A 16625-nucleotide genomic window follows, 5' to 3' on the forward strand; every position below is an offset into this window, starting at 1 on the left:
CTACTAATCTTTAATTAATTAATTAATATTCCGTTAATATTCCTGTTCACATGCAGCTGAGCATACTCTCACATACAAACAACCAGACAACTAAAATTAGGCCACTTCAAAATAAGTTTTCCATTTCTTTAACTACCTTGTTTGGCGATGTTTGAGCGTATCCAAAAACCGGTTGATAGCCGCGTCTTTCATAATGTTTATAAGTAGTTTTGTTTCTCCCTACGACCGGCAACGTACGCATCTCTGCCCCAGCCTTGCAAACTGTCGGCTCGTCGGTTTGATCACAGAGCGGCCTGTAGTCAGGCGAGAGGCTGTGGGGGGCAAACTTTGGTAAAAAACAACAACAAGATGAACAATATGGGCATGTCCCACATGTCCCACATCAAGAATAAGGCCATTAACAATAAGAATAATAGTGCAATATTAGTATGCATCCAAACATATCCATGTGCATTCCTTCCTCTGTGCATTTATGGTCCAATGGTACATAATATAAAAGCAGTAGGTGTCGTTTGTCCACTGATCACTGATGAACACAGCACTAATGAAACCCTGAAATGCACCGTTTCCTTTGATTTATGACCTGAATGACCTTATATATACATTTCACACCATTTTAAAGGTCCTTACAATCAAACTACATCAATTCCAGACATTTTAACGGCCTGCAGACAGCGCGGTGAAAGCCAGGTGAGTGTCCAGGTCAGATCATTGAAAACACGTCTGGGCCGTCGCTGTAAAGGCCAGACAGTCTAAGGGAGCGATGACATGCTTTACGCATGGAATATCATTTTCCCCAAATAAGTAGAATAAAGTCTGACGGAGGTGAGGAGAGCCAGAGCATCCTAAAGAGCTCGCTCTGCTACTGTGCATGAGTCAGAAGTGACAGCTGGATCCTACAGATCACACTGTGTTTTTTCCATTTCCCTTCTTCTCGTATTTGTCTTAATCTTTAGCTATTTTCCATTGTCGAGAACTCTTTTTTTCTCTCTTCTAGATGGTTTTGGGGGGTGTTAGCATGTATAATGAGAAAACCATGCATGTGACAGTGAAGTATTTGAGAGTTTGCACGCTGTTCATCGTGTGATATTTCTATTGGGGTACTTTCAACCATATAAGGAGCCACAGGAACTTAACTTAGTTTCCATTTCAGGTCAAGAAATGCAAAATTAAAACATGCTTTGATCCACATGTAACATGAAACACGTGATGTTTGAACAGGTGTTGGGAAGGAGACGTACAGAGATGCAAAGGGGCGACTGAAGAGAAAGACGCCAGTCTCCGGAATAGCAATGATCGATGTTTTTATGGTGCTTTTCCAAACAGTCAAATTAAGTTTCATTTACACAAACCTAGCTTTAATGTTAATAGCATACTAAGTACTGAATGTTGTAAGTTAAATGTTCGCTACATCAAAACTTAGTTGACAAATTTGTTTCCATATCCCATTAGATGCTAGCCTGGCGTCGCCAGACATGCAAGTTGAGGCGGCGCTTGGTTTATTTCAAAGCAAAAAAATGGCGGTCGGGACACAAACGTTCTTACCAACAGATAAACTGAAGCATTAATCTGTCTCACCTCATCCGCAGGCACTCTCGGTCATATTCGCCCTCTCTTTCTGTCTCTTTATCATCTTTTTGTTTTGGGAAGAGACATGCACGAGCTCAACTTCATAGGAAACGTATCAAGACGACATTGACGAATACTGATCTGTGCACGTCAGCGATTCAGTGCTGGCCACCACACGGATGCGAAGAGCACAACGATAAGACTGAAACTCCATCACTGGCGGCGCTTGGTTCATTTCAAAGCAAAAAATGGCGGTCGGGACACAAACGTTCTGACGAACAGCTTAACAGTACACTGAAAATGTGTTTCTGAAAAGACTTTAGGCAATACGGAAACAGAATATCGAGTCAGATTAATAAGTGATGCCTGGTTTGACAGCTTGATCTGGGTTTTCTTGAGCCCGCTAAGTTGCGCTGGACACAGAGCGCCAGTAACATTACATCCATCCGCTGTCAGTCAGCATCTTAAACCCGCCCCACAGCTGATAAATGGCTCGGATTGGTGAATCAGATCTCAAGTTTCTGAGGATCTGTCTGAGTGGAAACAGAACTTATGTGCCAGAGCAAATGAAACATGAGTTAAGTTTCAAGGATAATTTGCTGCATGAACTGCAACTGCAACAGAGACAGTTTTATCATCTTAGAAAAGGTCCTGCGATCTAGGGTGAACCCCGCCTCAACCCTGAGGTTGGCTACAACCCTTCCATCCCACCATAGCCCCATCCCTGCGACCCTGATAGGGGCAAGCGGTTGAAGATGGATGGATGGATGGATCATAGAAAAGTTCCTTTAAGAGACGATCTACACAGTCGATGAGTTTTTGTGTACTTCACCAAAGCTTAACCTTAACTCAGATTGTGCAAACTTTATAATCCAAAGGACGGATATCTCATTTTGGGATATGAAACCCTTTGTACTCACCACATGGAAGACCTCAGCGTCCTGAGCGGTGGTGAGGACCATCTGGGGCTGGAGGCCAGACTGGAGGAAGAAGCCGTGGGCCGACACCGTGCAGCCTCCGCTACGGTAAGAGGGGATGAGAGTGGATTTAAGCGTTAGCAGACGGAGACACAGTAGATCCCCACAGGGAGTGACCTGCTGTTAGCGTTTGCAGTTTAGCCACTCGTCACCTCCTACTCGTTTCCCCCTGCTGTAAAACTCAAGCATTAATCTGTCTCACCTCATCCGCAGGCACTCTCGGTCATATTCGCCCTCTCTTTCTGTCTCTTTATCCTCTTTTTGTTTTGGGAAGAGACATGCACGAGCTCAACTTCAGAGGAAACGTATCAAGACGACATTGACGAATACTGATATCCAAACCATCTCTGGAAATCTGTGCACGTCAGCGATTCAGTGCTGGCCCCCACACAGATGTGAAGAGCACAACGATAAGACTGAAACTCCGTCACTGAATGGATATTACTCTAACCTGACAAAGGAGCGTGAGGGCTGGATGCTGTTGATGATGGGGTCTTGGTTGTAGGTGAACAGCGAAGGCGCGTGGCGCTCCACCGAATCCACCGTCAGCTTCACGGGTTGCTTGGAGGGAAGAGCGTGCGGAGGAGTCTTACAGGTCAGCATGGTGGACGACAAGCTGATGGCAGAGGTGAGGGTGAGGGGGGAATGAGTGAACAGCTGGACAGACGGCAAAGACAAACAGGGAAAATAAAGGATAAAAAACAAAGACGGTTAACTGACCTCTGGATCTTACAGGCTGCTTTTCCTATTGTCACCTCTCGCTTGTTCCCGGTATCCAGGAAGGCTCCCCTGATGGTCAGCATGGTGTTCCCGGACTTGGGCCCGAATGTCGGGAAGATTTCGTGGATCACAGGGTCCTGGACGCAGACACCACCAGATACTTTACGAACTGTCTAATGGTTAAAACGTGTTGTTCTATATACAAAGTGTTGACCCAGAGTGTTTAGATGCTAGTGCTTAAATGTGTTAATGTCTCTGTGGTGAACAATTCATACCCCAAAAAGAAGGAAAAACAACAACATTCTTACCACAAAGGTGAAGCCGTCCATCGTGGCTACCTTGTGGCCGCTGGTGACCTTCACCGTGTGTCCTGATGGGGTGAAGTTCCCACTGAACACTGGGGAACACTGCATCTCAGTCCACCTAAACACAAACCCCCCCCCAGTCAATCACACAGACCAGCATTATACCCTGCAGCAGCCACCAAGCATTTATCCTAATTCAATGATGAACTACGGCCCTGCAGTAATGCGACAAAGAGGCGATCTTCATCCAGGATTGGGTGGGCGGTGTTTTTGTTTTTTTCTCTCCCCCCAATTTGTAACGAGGTTGTTTGTAGCAAAAAGGGCTTTTTGATTGGGACATGGCCCCAGTGGATTTGGGCGAGTGAAAAAAGTCTGATGCAGCGACTTTTTCCCAGCAATTTTTCAGTTAGGGGAGTCATGTGTTGAATGTGGCGGACTGCGGGAGGAAAGAGGGGGGCTTCTTAACATTCTTCCTTCCACACAATAAACCCTATTAAACGGCTGCTCTGCCCCTAAAAGACGCCAGTGTACGGGTCCCTTTATCTCGTAAAGACCCGCCACTCAACACACACACACACTCTGTCTCTCTGCCTCTCAAAGGTGCTTTTCAGATACTGCGCAAAGTATGCTAATATGACATGTCATGCACAACAACTTCCATAAAACCCGCACACACACACACAGGCATGGGATGCATTTAACAAGACAAAAGACAAACACACACCTGTTGATGTTGTCTTGTCTGGGCAGTTTGCAGGGAGCTCCCGCCACCTCCACCGTAACCAGAGAGGCCTTAAAGCTCTCGGTTTTGTCAAAGCCAAAGTTGCTCCCGCACATGGTCACTGCCGTAGAGCCTCGTATTGGTCCAGATGTTGGGAATATCTAATGCACACACAGGGGACATTTGCATTTTAAACATTTACTTGTCAGTGTGACGTCAGTGGAGTAGAACTAATGTTTCTTCAAATAAATACAACTTTTGCCATAAATTATCTACTTCCTGGTTCAAATAGGATGTTGTTGCCGCCCCACCTGCCTCTGCCTGCTGTTGTTCCAGGTGTATTTGTTTTCTCGTTGTATTTAATGACCGGTTTATAGATGCGACTTCTCTGTCAACCCACCATCTGCCAATGCAATGATCTTTGAACCTGTTTGAACCGAGACTGAGGTGCTCTCTGTCTATATTGTGCAACCTAAAATGACAAAAGTCCAAATCACAGTGCAGTGTGGTTGAACTTCTTCCCATTAAGCTCAATTGACAGCTGATATAGTCAGCGTTTGGGTGGCTGAACTGTGGTTCTGAAAGGCATTTTTTGTCTAAAAAATGTTTTGAGACTAGCGTTTGTTAATGTCTGTTGTCATTGTATTTATTCCTAATATCTATCTAAATTAGGATGTTTTATTTCAACTCTATTTAAGCATTAAATGTCATCAACACCGCAGGTAAGCAATACAGATGAGAGTACCCTGACATGAGATTCAAGTAAAGTATGTCACTTGGAAGATAAAGTAGGCCATATTATATATAAGTGCATGCGAAACCTTCTGCAGTTAGTTTCAATATCAAATTCAAATAGTCCCACAGGAAGAAGTGCTCTTACAGGTCCTCATCCCATTAACCCATTTTGTTGCATTTAGGGCAGTTTCTGCTTTATATGGAGACGGTCTGGCAGCATGGGGCGCAACATGAAAGTCAGACAGAATGAATACCACCCACACTGAGCTCGGTCTCCCAATCAGAGCAGCTTTAATAGGACAGTGCTGTAAAAGGTGGTATGGGGTTTGAGTAAAGACCGCTATCAACACCACACTGCAGAGACAACAGTGCAAACATGCAGAGCTTGCGTTCAACAGGCTGTTCTAGGAAGGAGAGAGAGCATGATGTTATCACATTATAGGTGTCCCAGAAAACTGCTTAGGTGATCCGATCACAAGGTGTGAATGCACCCAAGACACAGAGATCGGATCACTCAGACCACATTCGGAGGTGGTCTCAGCAGTGTGTATGTGAATGTGACGCCCTCCGTGGGGCTGCGGCAGCTCTGTGTAACTTGCTTTGTATTCTTAAACAATAGTTTTTAGTTCCCATGTCACCGAAACCACTGTCAAATCCTGTGTTTTTTTTACTACAGAGACTAGATAGGTCTATGAGGGCCCCATCTATAGATAGATCTCCTATATTTTAAGGTTCATACAATGAATGGGAATATGTAGGATGTTACTAGAGACATTCCTGTAATCTCACGTTGCAACATCGGCTGTATTAAGCCCAGTTCAGAATGGCAACGAGACAAAACCGTTTTAGAGCGTGGAAGGTGAAAGTTGCAGCGGTGTGAGCTGACCCGTCTCGTCTGGACTCAAACCGGCTGATGTTGTCACCTGAGACTCAGCTTGTCAAATTGGCAGCAGCTGGTTTTAGAACGTAAGACCTGTAAACTGTTTCAACAGCCAATTAAGACTTAGCAAAGTCTGCTGGAAGTGGTCGTTATGGACGGAGGCGCAACGTGCGTTCGAGTCGAGCGAGCAATACAATGAATAAGGAGAGGGAGCGCCGTAATCCAGAACAAAACTGTGAATCAGGGGAATGAAAAGGTATTTTTTCTGTTTCATCTCTATAGAAATGCAGCTCTAGCAAGTATCTCACTATCTCTTTCCTCATCTATGCGGCTGTGGCTCAGTGACAGAGTGGGTCGTCCTGTATTTGAGAGATTGGCAGTTCGATCCCCAGCTCCCCCAATCCACATGTCGAAGTGTCCTTGGGCAAGACACTGAACCCCGAATTAGTCCCTGTGCTATGCATGGGTGTGTGACTGTGGTGTGAATGGTTAGATCAGATTAGATGGTCTGTAGATGTCCACTGCCATCAGTGTGAATGTGACAAGTAGTGTTAAAGCGCCTTGAGTAGTCAGAAGACTAGAAAGGCGCTTTATAAGTACAAGTACATTTACCATTTATATTTTATAATGCAACAAATTCTATCCAGCTACGAAAAAAAGCCTGAAAAGTCAGAGGTTACAAAGAGGCGTTGCTATGGAGATGATACAGCATCTCCTCTCGTCTCACGGGTGTGAACTGGCAGGTTTCAGAACGTTGTCAGAAGCTGCAAGTTTCAACTCATCTCGTCTCAAATCTTTGGTCTGAACTGGACTCAAGCCATGTGTTAAGTACGTGTGTTTTGGCAGCAGGGAGGTGAGAGCCGATCATCAGCGATCACTCAGAACAGATGCAAAGACACGTGTTAATGTCAGGTCTGAACAGGGCCTGAGTCAGCAGGAACCTGGGAAAGTCGCTCAAGTTTACTTTTAGGCTCAGGATATTTGCACAGCGTTGAAACAACAACGAACTGAACAGTGACAGATTGATCAGTTTAAACATGCAAGAAGTAAATAAGGGTTAATAGAAATTCTCACATCGCCTTCATGTTTGGTAATCTGGAAATGTTCTGCTGAGAAAAATGGTGAAAGTTACCTTAGTGATGACAGGTGTGCAGTAGTCCTGGGTCCAGAGGGAGGAGGAGGGACACTGGTTGGCTCGTGTGCAGCGTCCGTCACACCAGCCACATTCTGTCACCCGCGACGACAACAAACAGGAAGTGCAGGTGGTCAGCTGACCACAGCCAGGGCCAATCAGAGGGACCTTAGTGATCTATAAAGAGGAACACGTAAGACGTTCTTCTGTGTTTTTAATTGTATTTCTGACTGACACGGGTACAAGGCGCCGAAATGTGTTTCCTCAGGTGGGGGGCTGGAGTCTCCCTTAGAGAGAGGGGGAGAAGTTCAGCCTCCGTGAGGAACTCGGAGTAGAGCCGCTGCTCCTTTGCGTTGAAAGGAGCCAGTTGAGGTGGTTCAGGATCATCTGGTAAGGATGAACCCTGTGCGCCTCCCTAGGGAGGTGTTCCAGGCACGTCCAGCTGGGAGGAGGCCTCGGGGAAGACCCAGGACCAGGTGGAGAGATTAGATCTCCACACTGGCCTGGGAACGCCTCGGGATCCCCCAGTTAGAGCTGGTTAATGTGGCCCGGGAAAGGGAAGTTTGGGGTCCCCTGCTAAAGCTGCTGCCCCCGCAAGGCGACCCCAGATAAGCGGTTGAAGATGACATGAGATGAGATGAGACAAACAAAGTATTTTCCCAAAGACAGAAAGGGATTAGAAAGTGTTTGGCTATAGAACCCTTGTGGTAAGCCTCTAGGAGCATTATTCTCTTTTATCTTTTGGCTCTGCTTCGAGGTTTTTGTAATCATCTCAATGACACATTTGTACAGAATGTGTTGTTATGGTGCAGAGGTGAACAAATGACAGTCTTAACCCAACGGATGTGTGAAATAGCAACACGTTCTCCACATGACACGGCATTTTTAATCGGTGTTTCCGAGCCTACCTTGTTTCCCGTGGCCACCAGCAGGGCTCCTCCTGAGCCGTCGGCCTCCAGCAGCGCTACACTTGAGGAGACGGGTCCAGAGTCCAGGCGGACGTTGACGTGAGGAGAGGCAAATCGGGAGAACAGCACCTGAAAGGAGGACGTTGCACTCGTCTTAAAGGTTTGATATAACAGAACAGAAGAATCAAGCTTCACCAGACACTATTCAAAATGCTTTAAGGAGAAGAATACTACTTTCTGCGGCACGCAACTTGTCAATGAACAAACCATTGGAGGCCTAAACCGGGGACCCTTACCCTAGATTTCCTATGGGCATGTCATGGAGCGCATTATCTCCACACTGTGTAAGAAACCACAGTAGACTGTATTTATTCATTTAAAGATAATCTGCTCTGAATTAGGAGTGAATGCCACAGAAATCCATTCGTTCTTTGTTGTACGGCCTGCTGCAGTCCGTCCTGTGTCTTTCTCAACAAATAACGACACAGGTCAGCTGAGGACACCCGGTCGCTGTGAACATTTGGAGCGTTTCAGTGTTGTACGCTGATATGACCATGAATTAGACAGGAAGGAAAGACTATACAGAGTCTGGAGTGTACGACAAAAGATCCACAGCACCGCCCGAGGACAAACTCAGAAGCTCCGCGGATGAAAAAGTGGAATCATCAACACGTATTCTAGGCGCTGCGCCAGCACACCTTGACAGGGAGCCGGTTGATGGATCCAGATTGTGTCATCTGCTCCCGGGTATCACTGGAGTTTGGCTTTAAGCAGCGTTGCACTGAAGTTATAACAGTGTTTCCTCTTGTGTCATGGTGTAGAACAAGATCTTTCTCATTTATAACATCAGTAACAGGCAGGTCCTACGCAGGGATTTAAGCAGGAGGTAAAGCTTTTGCCCTCAGGACGCCGCCTCAGGGCGCCGCTTTGTGTGCGTCCTGAGGGCATGTTTCCTTTATTCCATGTGCTGTTGAGTTCCTTGTTACCAATTAGCATTCTGGCTGCACTGCTTGCACTTCAACTTGCTTATTTGCACATCTGCACCCTTGCACATCAAATCAAATCAACCTTTATTGATACGGTGCTTTTCATACAAAAAAGTATTGCAAAGTGCCAAGTCACAGAGATGAACAGAAAAAGAGAAACATCGAATAAAATCAGGATAAGAAAGTTAAAAGAACCCTCCCACCCCCACAGTCACGCACAGAGACACACACACATATGTATACGTTCATACACACATTCACATATACACACACAGCCACGCTGACACACAGACACACACACTCACACCTACACAAACATGCTTAACTTCCATTCCCCGGCCTGAGCTCTGTGATTTATTGTGTTTTTTGTGATATATATATATATATATATATATATATATATATAAATGTGTTGATGATTCCACTTTTTCATCCTCGGAGCTTCTGAGTTTGTCCTCGGGCGTTGCTGTGGATCTTTTGTCGTATACTCCAGACTCTGTATTGTCTTTCCTTCCTGTCTAATTCACGGTCTGTATCAGCGTTCAACACTGAAGCGCTCCAAATGTACACAGCGACTGGTTTAAACAAGGCTCAAAATGGCTAACCCTACCCCTTCCACAAATATATAGATATATATATATAACCTTGAACCTTCTCACATAGACATTTTGAATTGTGATAGCAGGCAGAGCACAGGTGAATCTAAAACTCTTGTGGAAGGGGTATGGTTAGCCATTTTGAGCCATGTTCAAACTGATGTAGTTAAGGCTGTGTGTTAGCCAAATGCTAAACAAGCACATCTTCAGAAACAAGCATTCTGACAGGTCTCCTGTTATAAGCTTTGGCTCAAATCAGTGTCCTTGGTCTAACCCGACCCCCTCAGGGAAGTGTTAGTCTGTTCAATATGTTTGGTTGAAGGCTCCATCATTTCGATGTAAGCGCCAAAGAAGTTTGAAAGAGGAGAATGCAATGTGGACTTTACACCTGACATCTTTTTTTGTCATCTTTCTGAAACAAATGTTAGACAGAACTTAAACACTGGCGGCAGAGACCCTTAACAATCTATTCAGTACACTTAGAGCATGAAAACAGCATTTGACAACCATAAAATTGGTCTGGCAACCACTTCAGCCTTTAACACCGAACTCTGCCTAAAGACACACATTTTTTAAAGGTGTTGAATTAATTGCCTCTCATTTAAGAGACATAAGTATACCTGCGTACAACTTCTCACAATGTGGAGAGATAATTGAGGGACGGATGAGTCTGGTTTGAGGGCACAGAACAAGTAGATGCAGCCGCCGATGGAAACACTGTGTCCTCTGACATGTCGGGGGTGTTTCAGACACACAAAAGCACGAGAACACACACACTCTGCATCCCATCTTTCCATCACACAAACATAGACTTGACACTCACGCACGCTTTGTTTGTTTCTCTACACACAAACACTCACGTCAGACGTTATAAGCGTGCATGTCATATACACACAAACATAAACACAGACACCCACACACACACACACAGGCGGACAAACACACTCACTGTTATCTCTCTATCACACACACACACGCACACACACACTAACACACACACACGAACAAAACACCTGGAACAGCATTTATCATTTGTGGTTATGCTGCAATTACAGGCCTGAGAGCAAACAGAACAGAACAGGATCTCTGATATTACGTGAGGTTGCTCCAGTTACATGAAGCCCTCTAAATTATACTATTCCCCCATCCCACACACACACACGCACACACACACACACACACACACACACAGGCAGACACACACACACATACACACACACACACACACACACACACACACACGCACACGCAAAGATAGACACACACAGACACACACGTATGTATTCTCCAATAACAGCACTGACGGGACACTGCCCTTGAGTTATGGCGTGTGTGCGTGTGTGTGTGTGCGTGTGTGTGTGTGTGCATGTGTGTGTGTGTGTGTGTGTGTGTGATCCCAGTAAATACAACACTCTGCATTATAAACTTTAAATGTGATTTTGTCGGTTGGCTGCAGCTCCACCGCCGCCCCGCTCGCCTCACCCTCACCCTCACCCTCAGAAATGCCTCATTTTCCCAGCATCATTCCTCCCACTGTGTGAGCCTCGTGATCAACGTTAGCTTTGTAACAGCGAGTATAATGGGTGGCTTTCCGCTGGCGACGAGGCCAAACAACAGGCATCTCTCTGGAGGTAATAGCGGTGTAAATTACAGCTTATTGTATTAAGCAGGCAGGGGGAAGTTTGGCCTATAAACACGGCCACTGTGTTATTCCCACAGTGGCCCGACTGCAGCCGAGGGAAACACTTCCTGAGCCAGAATGGATTCATTGAGGGGGACGGGGGGGGAGGACAACACTCTTTTTCTTCCACTGCCTCAGCGCCTGGTCCCGCCGGACTCGACCAGGAAACAGAAATGCATGAAAAGTTGACAGGTTTTTCTGGTACTAACAATGAAATGAGCTGTCAGAGCAGAGACGACCCCCTCTCACAGGTTCTTATTATTGGAGCTTATCTTCAGGAGAGAGCAGGTGCCCCGAGGGTTGTCAGTTAAACATTTACGCTGTGAGAAAATCAGAGCAAGGTGCTTGATGTTTTATTAATAACAGCGTCTTTTGGCATCATTTCTATCACTTCAACTGACGTTTTACTCAGTAAAATAAGGGCGTAATCATATAAGGTACGACTGGTAATTAGTAATGTAATGTAAAACATCTTCTTCTGATGACAGTAGGCTGAATATCTTTGAGTTGTGGACAAAACGGACGTCATCGTGGGTTTCGGGAAATACTAATCGACATTTTTCACCATTTTCTGACACGTGATAGACTGAAAATAGTCGATAGTTTATCTGTGTTGCAGTCGACATCAAAGAACAGGGCAAAGAGGGCAAGTGTTCAAACTCCAGATGTAAAAAGGTTTAGCCAGAATTTTTCCAGGGGGTCAAAACTAAATTGAGCTGAACTGAAATGTGCTTAATAATCCGTCATTTCACAGGAAATCTGCGCTCACACGTCGTCATCTTGTGCAGTACAGTGGGTGATGGTTGAAGCAGGAAGACTGTGGTGGATGTTTGAGTAAAAAACTTACTGATGTATTATTAATAACAGCGTCTTTTGGCATCATTTCTATCGCTTCAACTGACGTTTTACTCAGTAAAATAAGGGCGTACTCATATAAGGTACGACTGGTAATTAGTAATGTAATGTAAAACGTCTTCTTCTGATGACAGTAAGCAGAATATCTTTGACTTGTGGACGAAACGGACGTCATCTTGGCTTTCGGGAAATACTAATCAGCATTTTTCGGCATTTTCTGACACGTGATAGACTGAAAACTTCTTTAGTTTGTACTTATTTTATTTCAATATGCTGCTTAACTGCACGGTGTGTATTTTTGTATATTGTATAAACCTACGTTTAACCAAAATCTCTCTGTCTGTTGCACTCTGTCACATTAGTTCAGGGGTGTCAAACTCATTTGAGTTCAGGGGCCACAACAGCCCAATTTGATCTCAAGTGGGCCGGACCAGTAAAGTCACAACAGAACCCCAAATAACGACAACCTAGAATTTTTCTTTTAGTGCGAAAATGAATACTACTGTCTTTATACAAAACATTATGAAGCCTCTTATAATTCTAAATATTATAAAATGTTTATTTAATAGGACATTTAAAGTGAAAATTCAAATTGAGTTTTGGCCCAAAACTGCTGCCGTGGTTCGGGCTGGAGTTGGGTTTGGACAGCGGGTTCCTGCAGGGTCAGGCCTGATTCTGCATGCTTATTATCGGTGTCTGCACCAAGAACACCGTCACATGGTCGATGATAGCTGACAAAAGTGGACGGTGAGAGTTCGGCGTGGCAACCACTCGGTTAGTAACAGATCAGAGGCCGTGGTTTGGTTTAGTGCGTCCATCCTCATGAATAAGAGTCAACCTGAGAGGAAATGAACTCCGGCAGCTCCAGCACTTTTATTGTAAAATTGCAGTTCAGTTGCTAATTTTTAAACTTTTTCATCCCTTGGGCCGGATTGGACCCTTTGGCGGGCCGGTTTTGGCCCACGGGCCGTATGTTTGACACCCCTGCTATAGTTATTGTTGATTTATTTGATGTTTTATGATTTATTTTTGATTTGATTTATGTTTTTATGCTTATTGTCACTCTGATCCTTTCCCACCTTTGTATTGAAACTGTTGCACAATAATTTCCCCCGGGATAAATAAATAAAGCTTCTTGAATCTTGAATCTTGAATCTTGAATCTTTCTCTCTTTTTATGAACTCAACTAGGATCAAACCCATTCAGTTTGGATGCGTTTTACCTGAACGATCAGGCAGAAAGTTCTATCGCTGCATCGATACGGCCGCAATCAAGATCATTTCATCGACATCAACAACATTTTTACCAACTTTTTATGTACAGCTCTTTATGTATCAGCCTCCAGTTCAAATCTGTGTCTCCCCTCCCCGTCTGCGTCAGGTGACAGGCAGAACACATTTGATAAAACTGAGAGTTTTTTCAGTTCAGGACAGCTGCTCTACTCTTCAGACCCTCTAAACCCCCTTCGGCTATAAAAATTAACTTCAGCCGACCACGAAAAACAACAAAAAGAAAAAAAAAACTGAAGGAGGACCCGGGAGGGGGGGGGGGGGCTGGGGATGGCGGATGGTCCAGAAACACACAGCGACAGCTGCACGGGACGCTCAGCGAGTAGAAAATGCCGTGCGAGCGAACGTGTCAGCGAAGCCCACCGTTCACCATTAACGTGCCGTTCAGCTTGTAAGCCCCCTCGCACCCTACTACCACCGTCTCTGCCCTCCCTCCCTCCCCGTGCAGCTGTCGGCCCTTTTTCCACGTCTCTCTCGCCTTTTTTTTTTTTCCTTTCTCCATGTGTCTTCATTCTTGTGTTTCAAAAACACGTGAGGTAATTCAGCTTTTACTTTATGTGCGTTTATTCCATTCGCTGGTCCAGCACCGGCCCGACTCCGCCGACACGTCGCTCGCTGCACTTTACTTTGCAGCAGAACCGTTGCATGCACAGGGTGCAGTCAGAAAGCAGGGACAAAATAAGTGACCACATGAAAAGGGAGAGAAAGGGAATACAGTGAGTCACAGCCTGACATGCAGCTAAAAGTACAAAGGCGAGTCGTACTGAGTTAATTACGTTAGAAGCCAAAATGCTGTATTTTACCCTGATGATAAGCACTTGTTTGACTCTTCAAGACAAAACAATGCAACTAGTAGACATCAAACAGGCCAGATCCACATTTGAACTGCAGGTGTGCTGGCACTTAAAGCTACACATGTACTTCATGTGCTGGCTTTTCGTCTGGAAAGTCATGAAAACATCTCATTTAACACTCATTTGCATGTCTTGGAATAAAGATAATAAAAACTTTCCATTTCCATTATTTTGTCCATGTTTCAGATGTATCTGCGCTTTCACTTCACCGCTGTCACTAAGATAAATGCCTGCATGTTAATAGTGGTACAGGATGCAGAATTTACATGCAAATCCAAGAAAAAACACCAGAATCTGATCATTTCTCCACACGATTCAAACTCACAAAATTAAACCGCCTTCTTTGAGTTCAACTGCTGAAAGGCCCAGGTCCTCTGTGCCATTAAAACGATTTCAACTCTGCCTTAATTTAAGTTAACCCGTGACTAAAAACTTGTCCCGTGACTAAAATCCCCATAAGCAGTATTGACAGGTCATGTATGAGACGTTGAAAGCAGCTGACGAACGATCGGGGGGGGTGTAATCCACTGTTGGTTTGTACAATGATTGGCAAAACGGGCTGTTTGCTCAGATGGCAGACTGGAACGTGGGCTTTATGGAGGCTCACTGAGCTCAGGTCAAAGGTAAGCAAATTGTGCAAACAGAAAGGTCCTGGTGCTTGGTCATAGATCCCCCCCCCCAAACCTGCCTCTAGCAGAAGCACCTGGACACACTGGTGTGTCTCCAGCAGAGCGCTTTCACTCGCCGCATACCAACATCCTGCCCAAATTTACATGAATAATGAGAGAGGGAAACCACACTGGCTGCTGTAGCCTCAGGCTCTCTGTTTACGCCTAACTGCTAGTATTTCCCATGCAAATGAGGTTCCTGCCGGTCTGACTGTAAAACACTGTACAAAAGGGACTCCTTTACCTGTATGTGGCGTCCGTCGGCGGTGCCAAGGTACGCCACTGCACGGCCGTGGACTGTCACCACGGCGATGGAGGTAACCAAGGTGTTTGTCAACTCTTTGTGCCAGTACTCTAGTCTTTGGACAAACTGGGTCACCTGCAGGCGGTACTTGCCCTCTTTCCCTTCGTGGATTCCCTCATGTAGGTCGCAGTCGTCCGATGAACTCTGCAGAACAAAGGGAATCAGTTAGGAAAAATATATCTCCGTGGTGTGCTCCAAGAAAGAATAACACCAGTAAGAACAACAGTGGAGAGAGTTTCGTATTATAGTTACAGGCGTGATACTGATATGACAGAAAGGCGCAGACGGGAAATGTCAGGCATCACTGCGGTCGTGTTTAATAGTGAAGAACATCCACTTCAAAGCCAACTTGCATTGGAATAAAAATCCTGAGCGAGCAGGAAAGATAAATATGAGATAATGCACTGTTAACCATATTTTCTGGGAATCCTCAGCAATGTTAGATTATCCAAACACGTCGCTCTGCTAAAAATCTACTGGTTATATAATATGATGTTGAACTATCTTCTTTCATATGTGGGACGATGGGGGAGGGTTAAGAACCGACCCTCCTAAGTCCCCCTTAGCCACTCTTTCATCAGGCCCCGCTCGTAATGGAGGTCTCTGGCGTGATAGTACCTCTAGGGCAAGTACACGCTTTGTTGAATAGAAGTCTGAGAACGGCAGGATTTCATGGGAAACAGCGAGGAGACTTTCATGCCGTTTTTTCTTCCATGAAAAAACATTTTCCCTGCTCAGCCTGGAAACCCTATTTTGTTCCCCTCTCTCTTCCTCCACCCTCCACCCTCCACCCTCCACCCTCCGCTCTCTCTCTCCTTCTTCCTCACTTGAGTTTCGAACCGAAGCCCTGTCACTCCAGCTCCCCTCTTTGGTTCTCAAACGTCGCTGGGTTGTGCAGATTGTTGTGACTGGAGCCTTTGGAGCATACAGTGAAAGCACAGACTGTAGCCAGAGCTGGACTCGGGGCCTTTTCTCTCTATCTATCGGTGCTCTCCCCTCTCCCCTCACTGCTCCGGCTCTTTTTGTGTTTAGTCATGGCCTCCTGTCCCAGCCTCAGGTTTCATTAATTATTAATGACCCAGAGGGTGGCGGGCCTCTTGTGGCTCTTAAGGTCCTTGACCTAGCTGCCTGACCAGGCCTGAGCTTTCTCTTGTTTTCTCAGCTTCAGTGGATGATGACCTCTTCACTGGAGTCACAAGGAGGGGGGAGGGAGTACAGGTACAATGATTATGAAGACCTGTGGACGGCTTCTTTCAAAGCGTCTCACGGGGCCAATAATGCAAAAGAACGCGCCGCTTCCCTCGCAGAGATGTCGTGACCTTGGTTTGTACCTTTTGTTGTAACTTAAAGGGTAAACCTGATCTTTTTTGAATCCCAAACAGACTCACGGTCTCTTTCTGCCTCTACCTAAAGCAACGCCTGGTCACAAGGCCATTATCTGTGGT

At 45.4% G+C, this 16625-nt stretch overlaps 1 protein-coding gene across 2 annotated transcripts in view; it reads right to left on the reverse strand.

The window, feature by feature from the left end:
* Nucleotides 1–16625, reverse strand: part of met (MET proto-oncogene, receptor tyrosine kinase) — an 83028-nt gene that overhangs the window by 38168 nt on the left and 28235 nt on the right. For both annotated transcript variants that reach the window (XM_083916531.1, XM_083916530.1), the window contains exons 3-10: nt 15121–15324; nt 7948–8076; nt 7040–7216; nt 4296–4453; nt 3575–3689; nt 3267–3403; nt 2998–3162; nt 2490–2589 (exon numbers count right to left, since the gene is read on the reverse strand). In XM_083916531.1, the coding sequence (XP_083772657.1) occupies nt 2490–2589; nt 2998–3162; nt 3267–3403; nt 3575–3689; nt 4296–4453; nt 7040–7216; nt 7948–8076; nt 15121–15324 (1185 nt within the window). The remainder of the gene's footprint in view (nt 1–2489; nt 2590–2997; nt 3163–3266; nt 3404–3574; nt 3690–4295; nt 4454–7039; nt 7217–7947; nt 8077–15120; nt 15325–16625) is intronic.

This window comes from Echiichthys vipera (genome assembly GCF_963691815.1).
Source record: "Echiichthys vipera genome assembly, chromosome: 7".
Classification (NCBI taxonomy): domain Eukaryota; kingdom Metazoa; phylum Chordata; class Actinopteri; order Perciformes; family Trachinidae; genus Echiichthys; species Echiichthys vipera.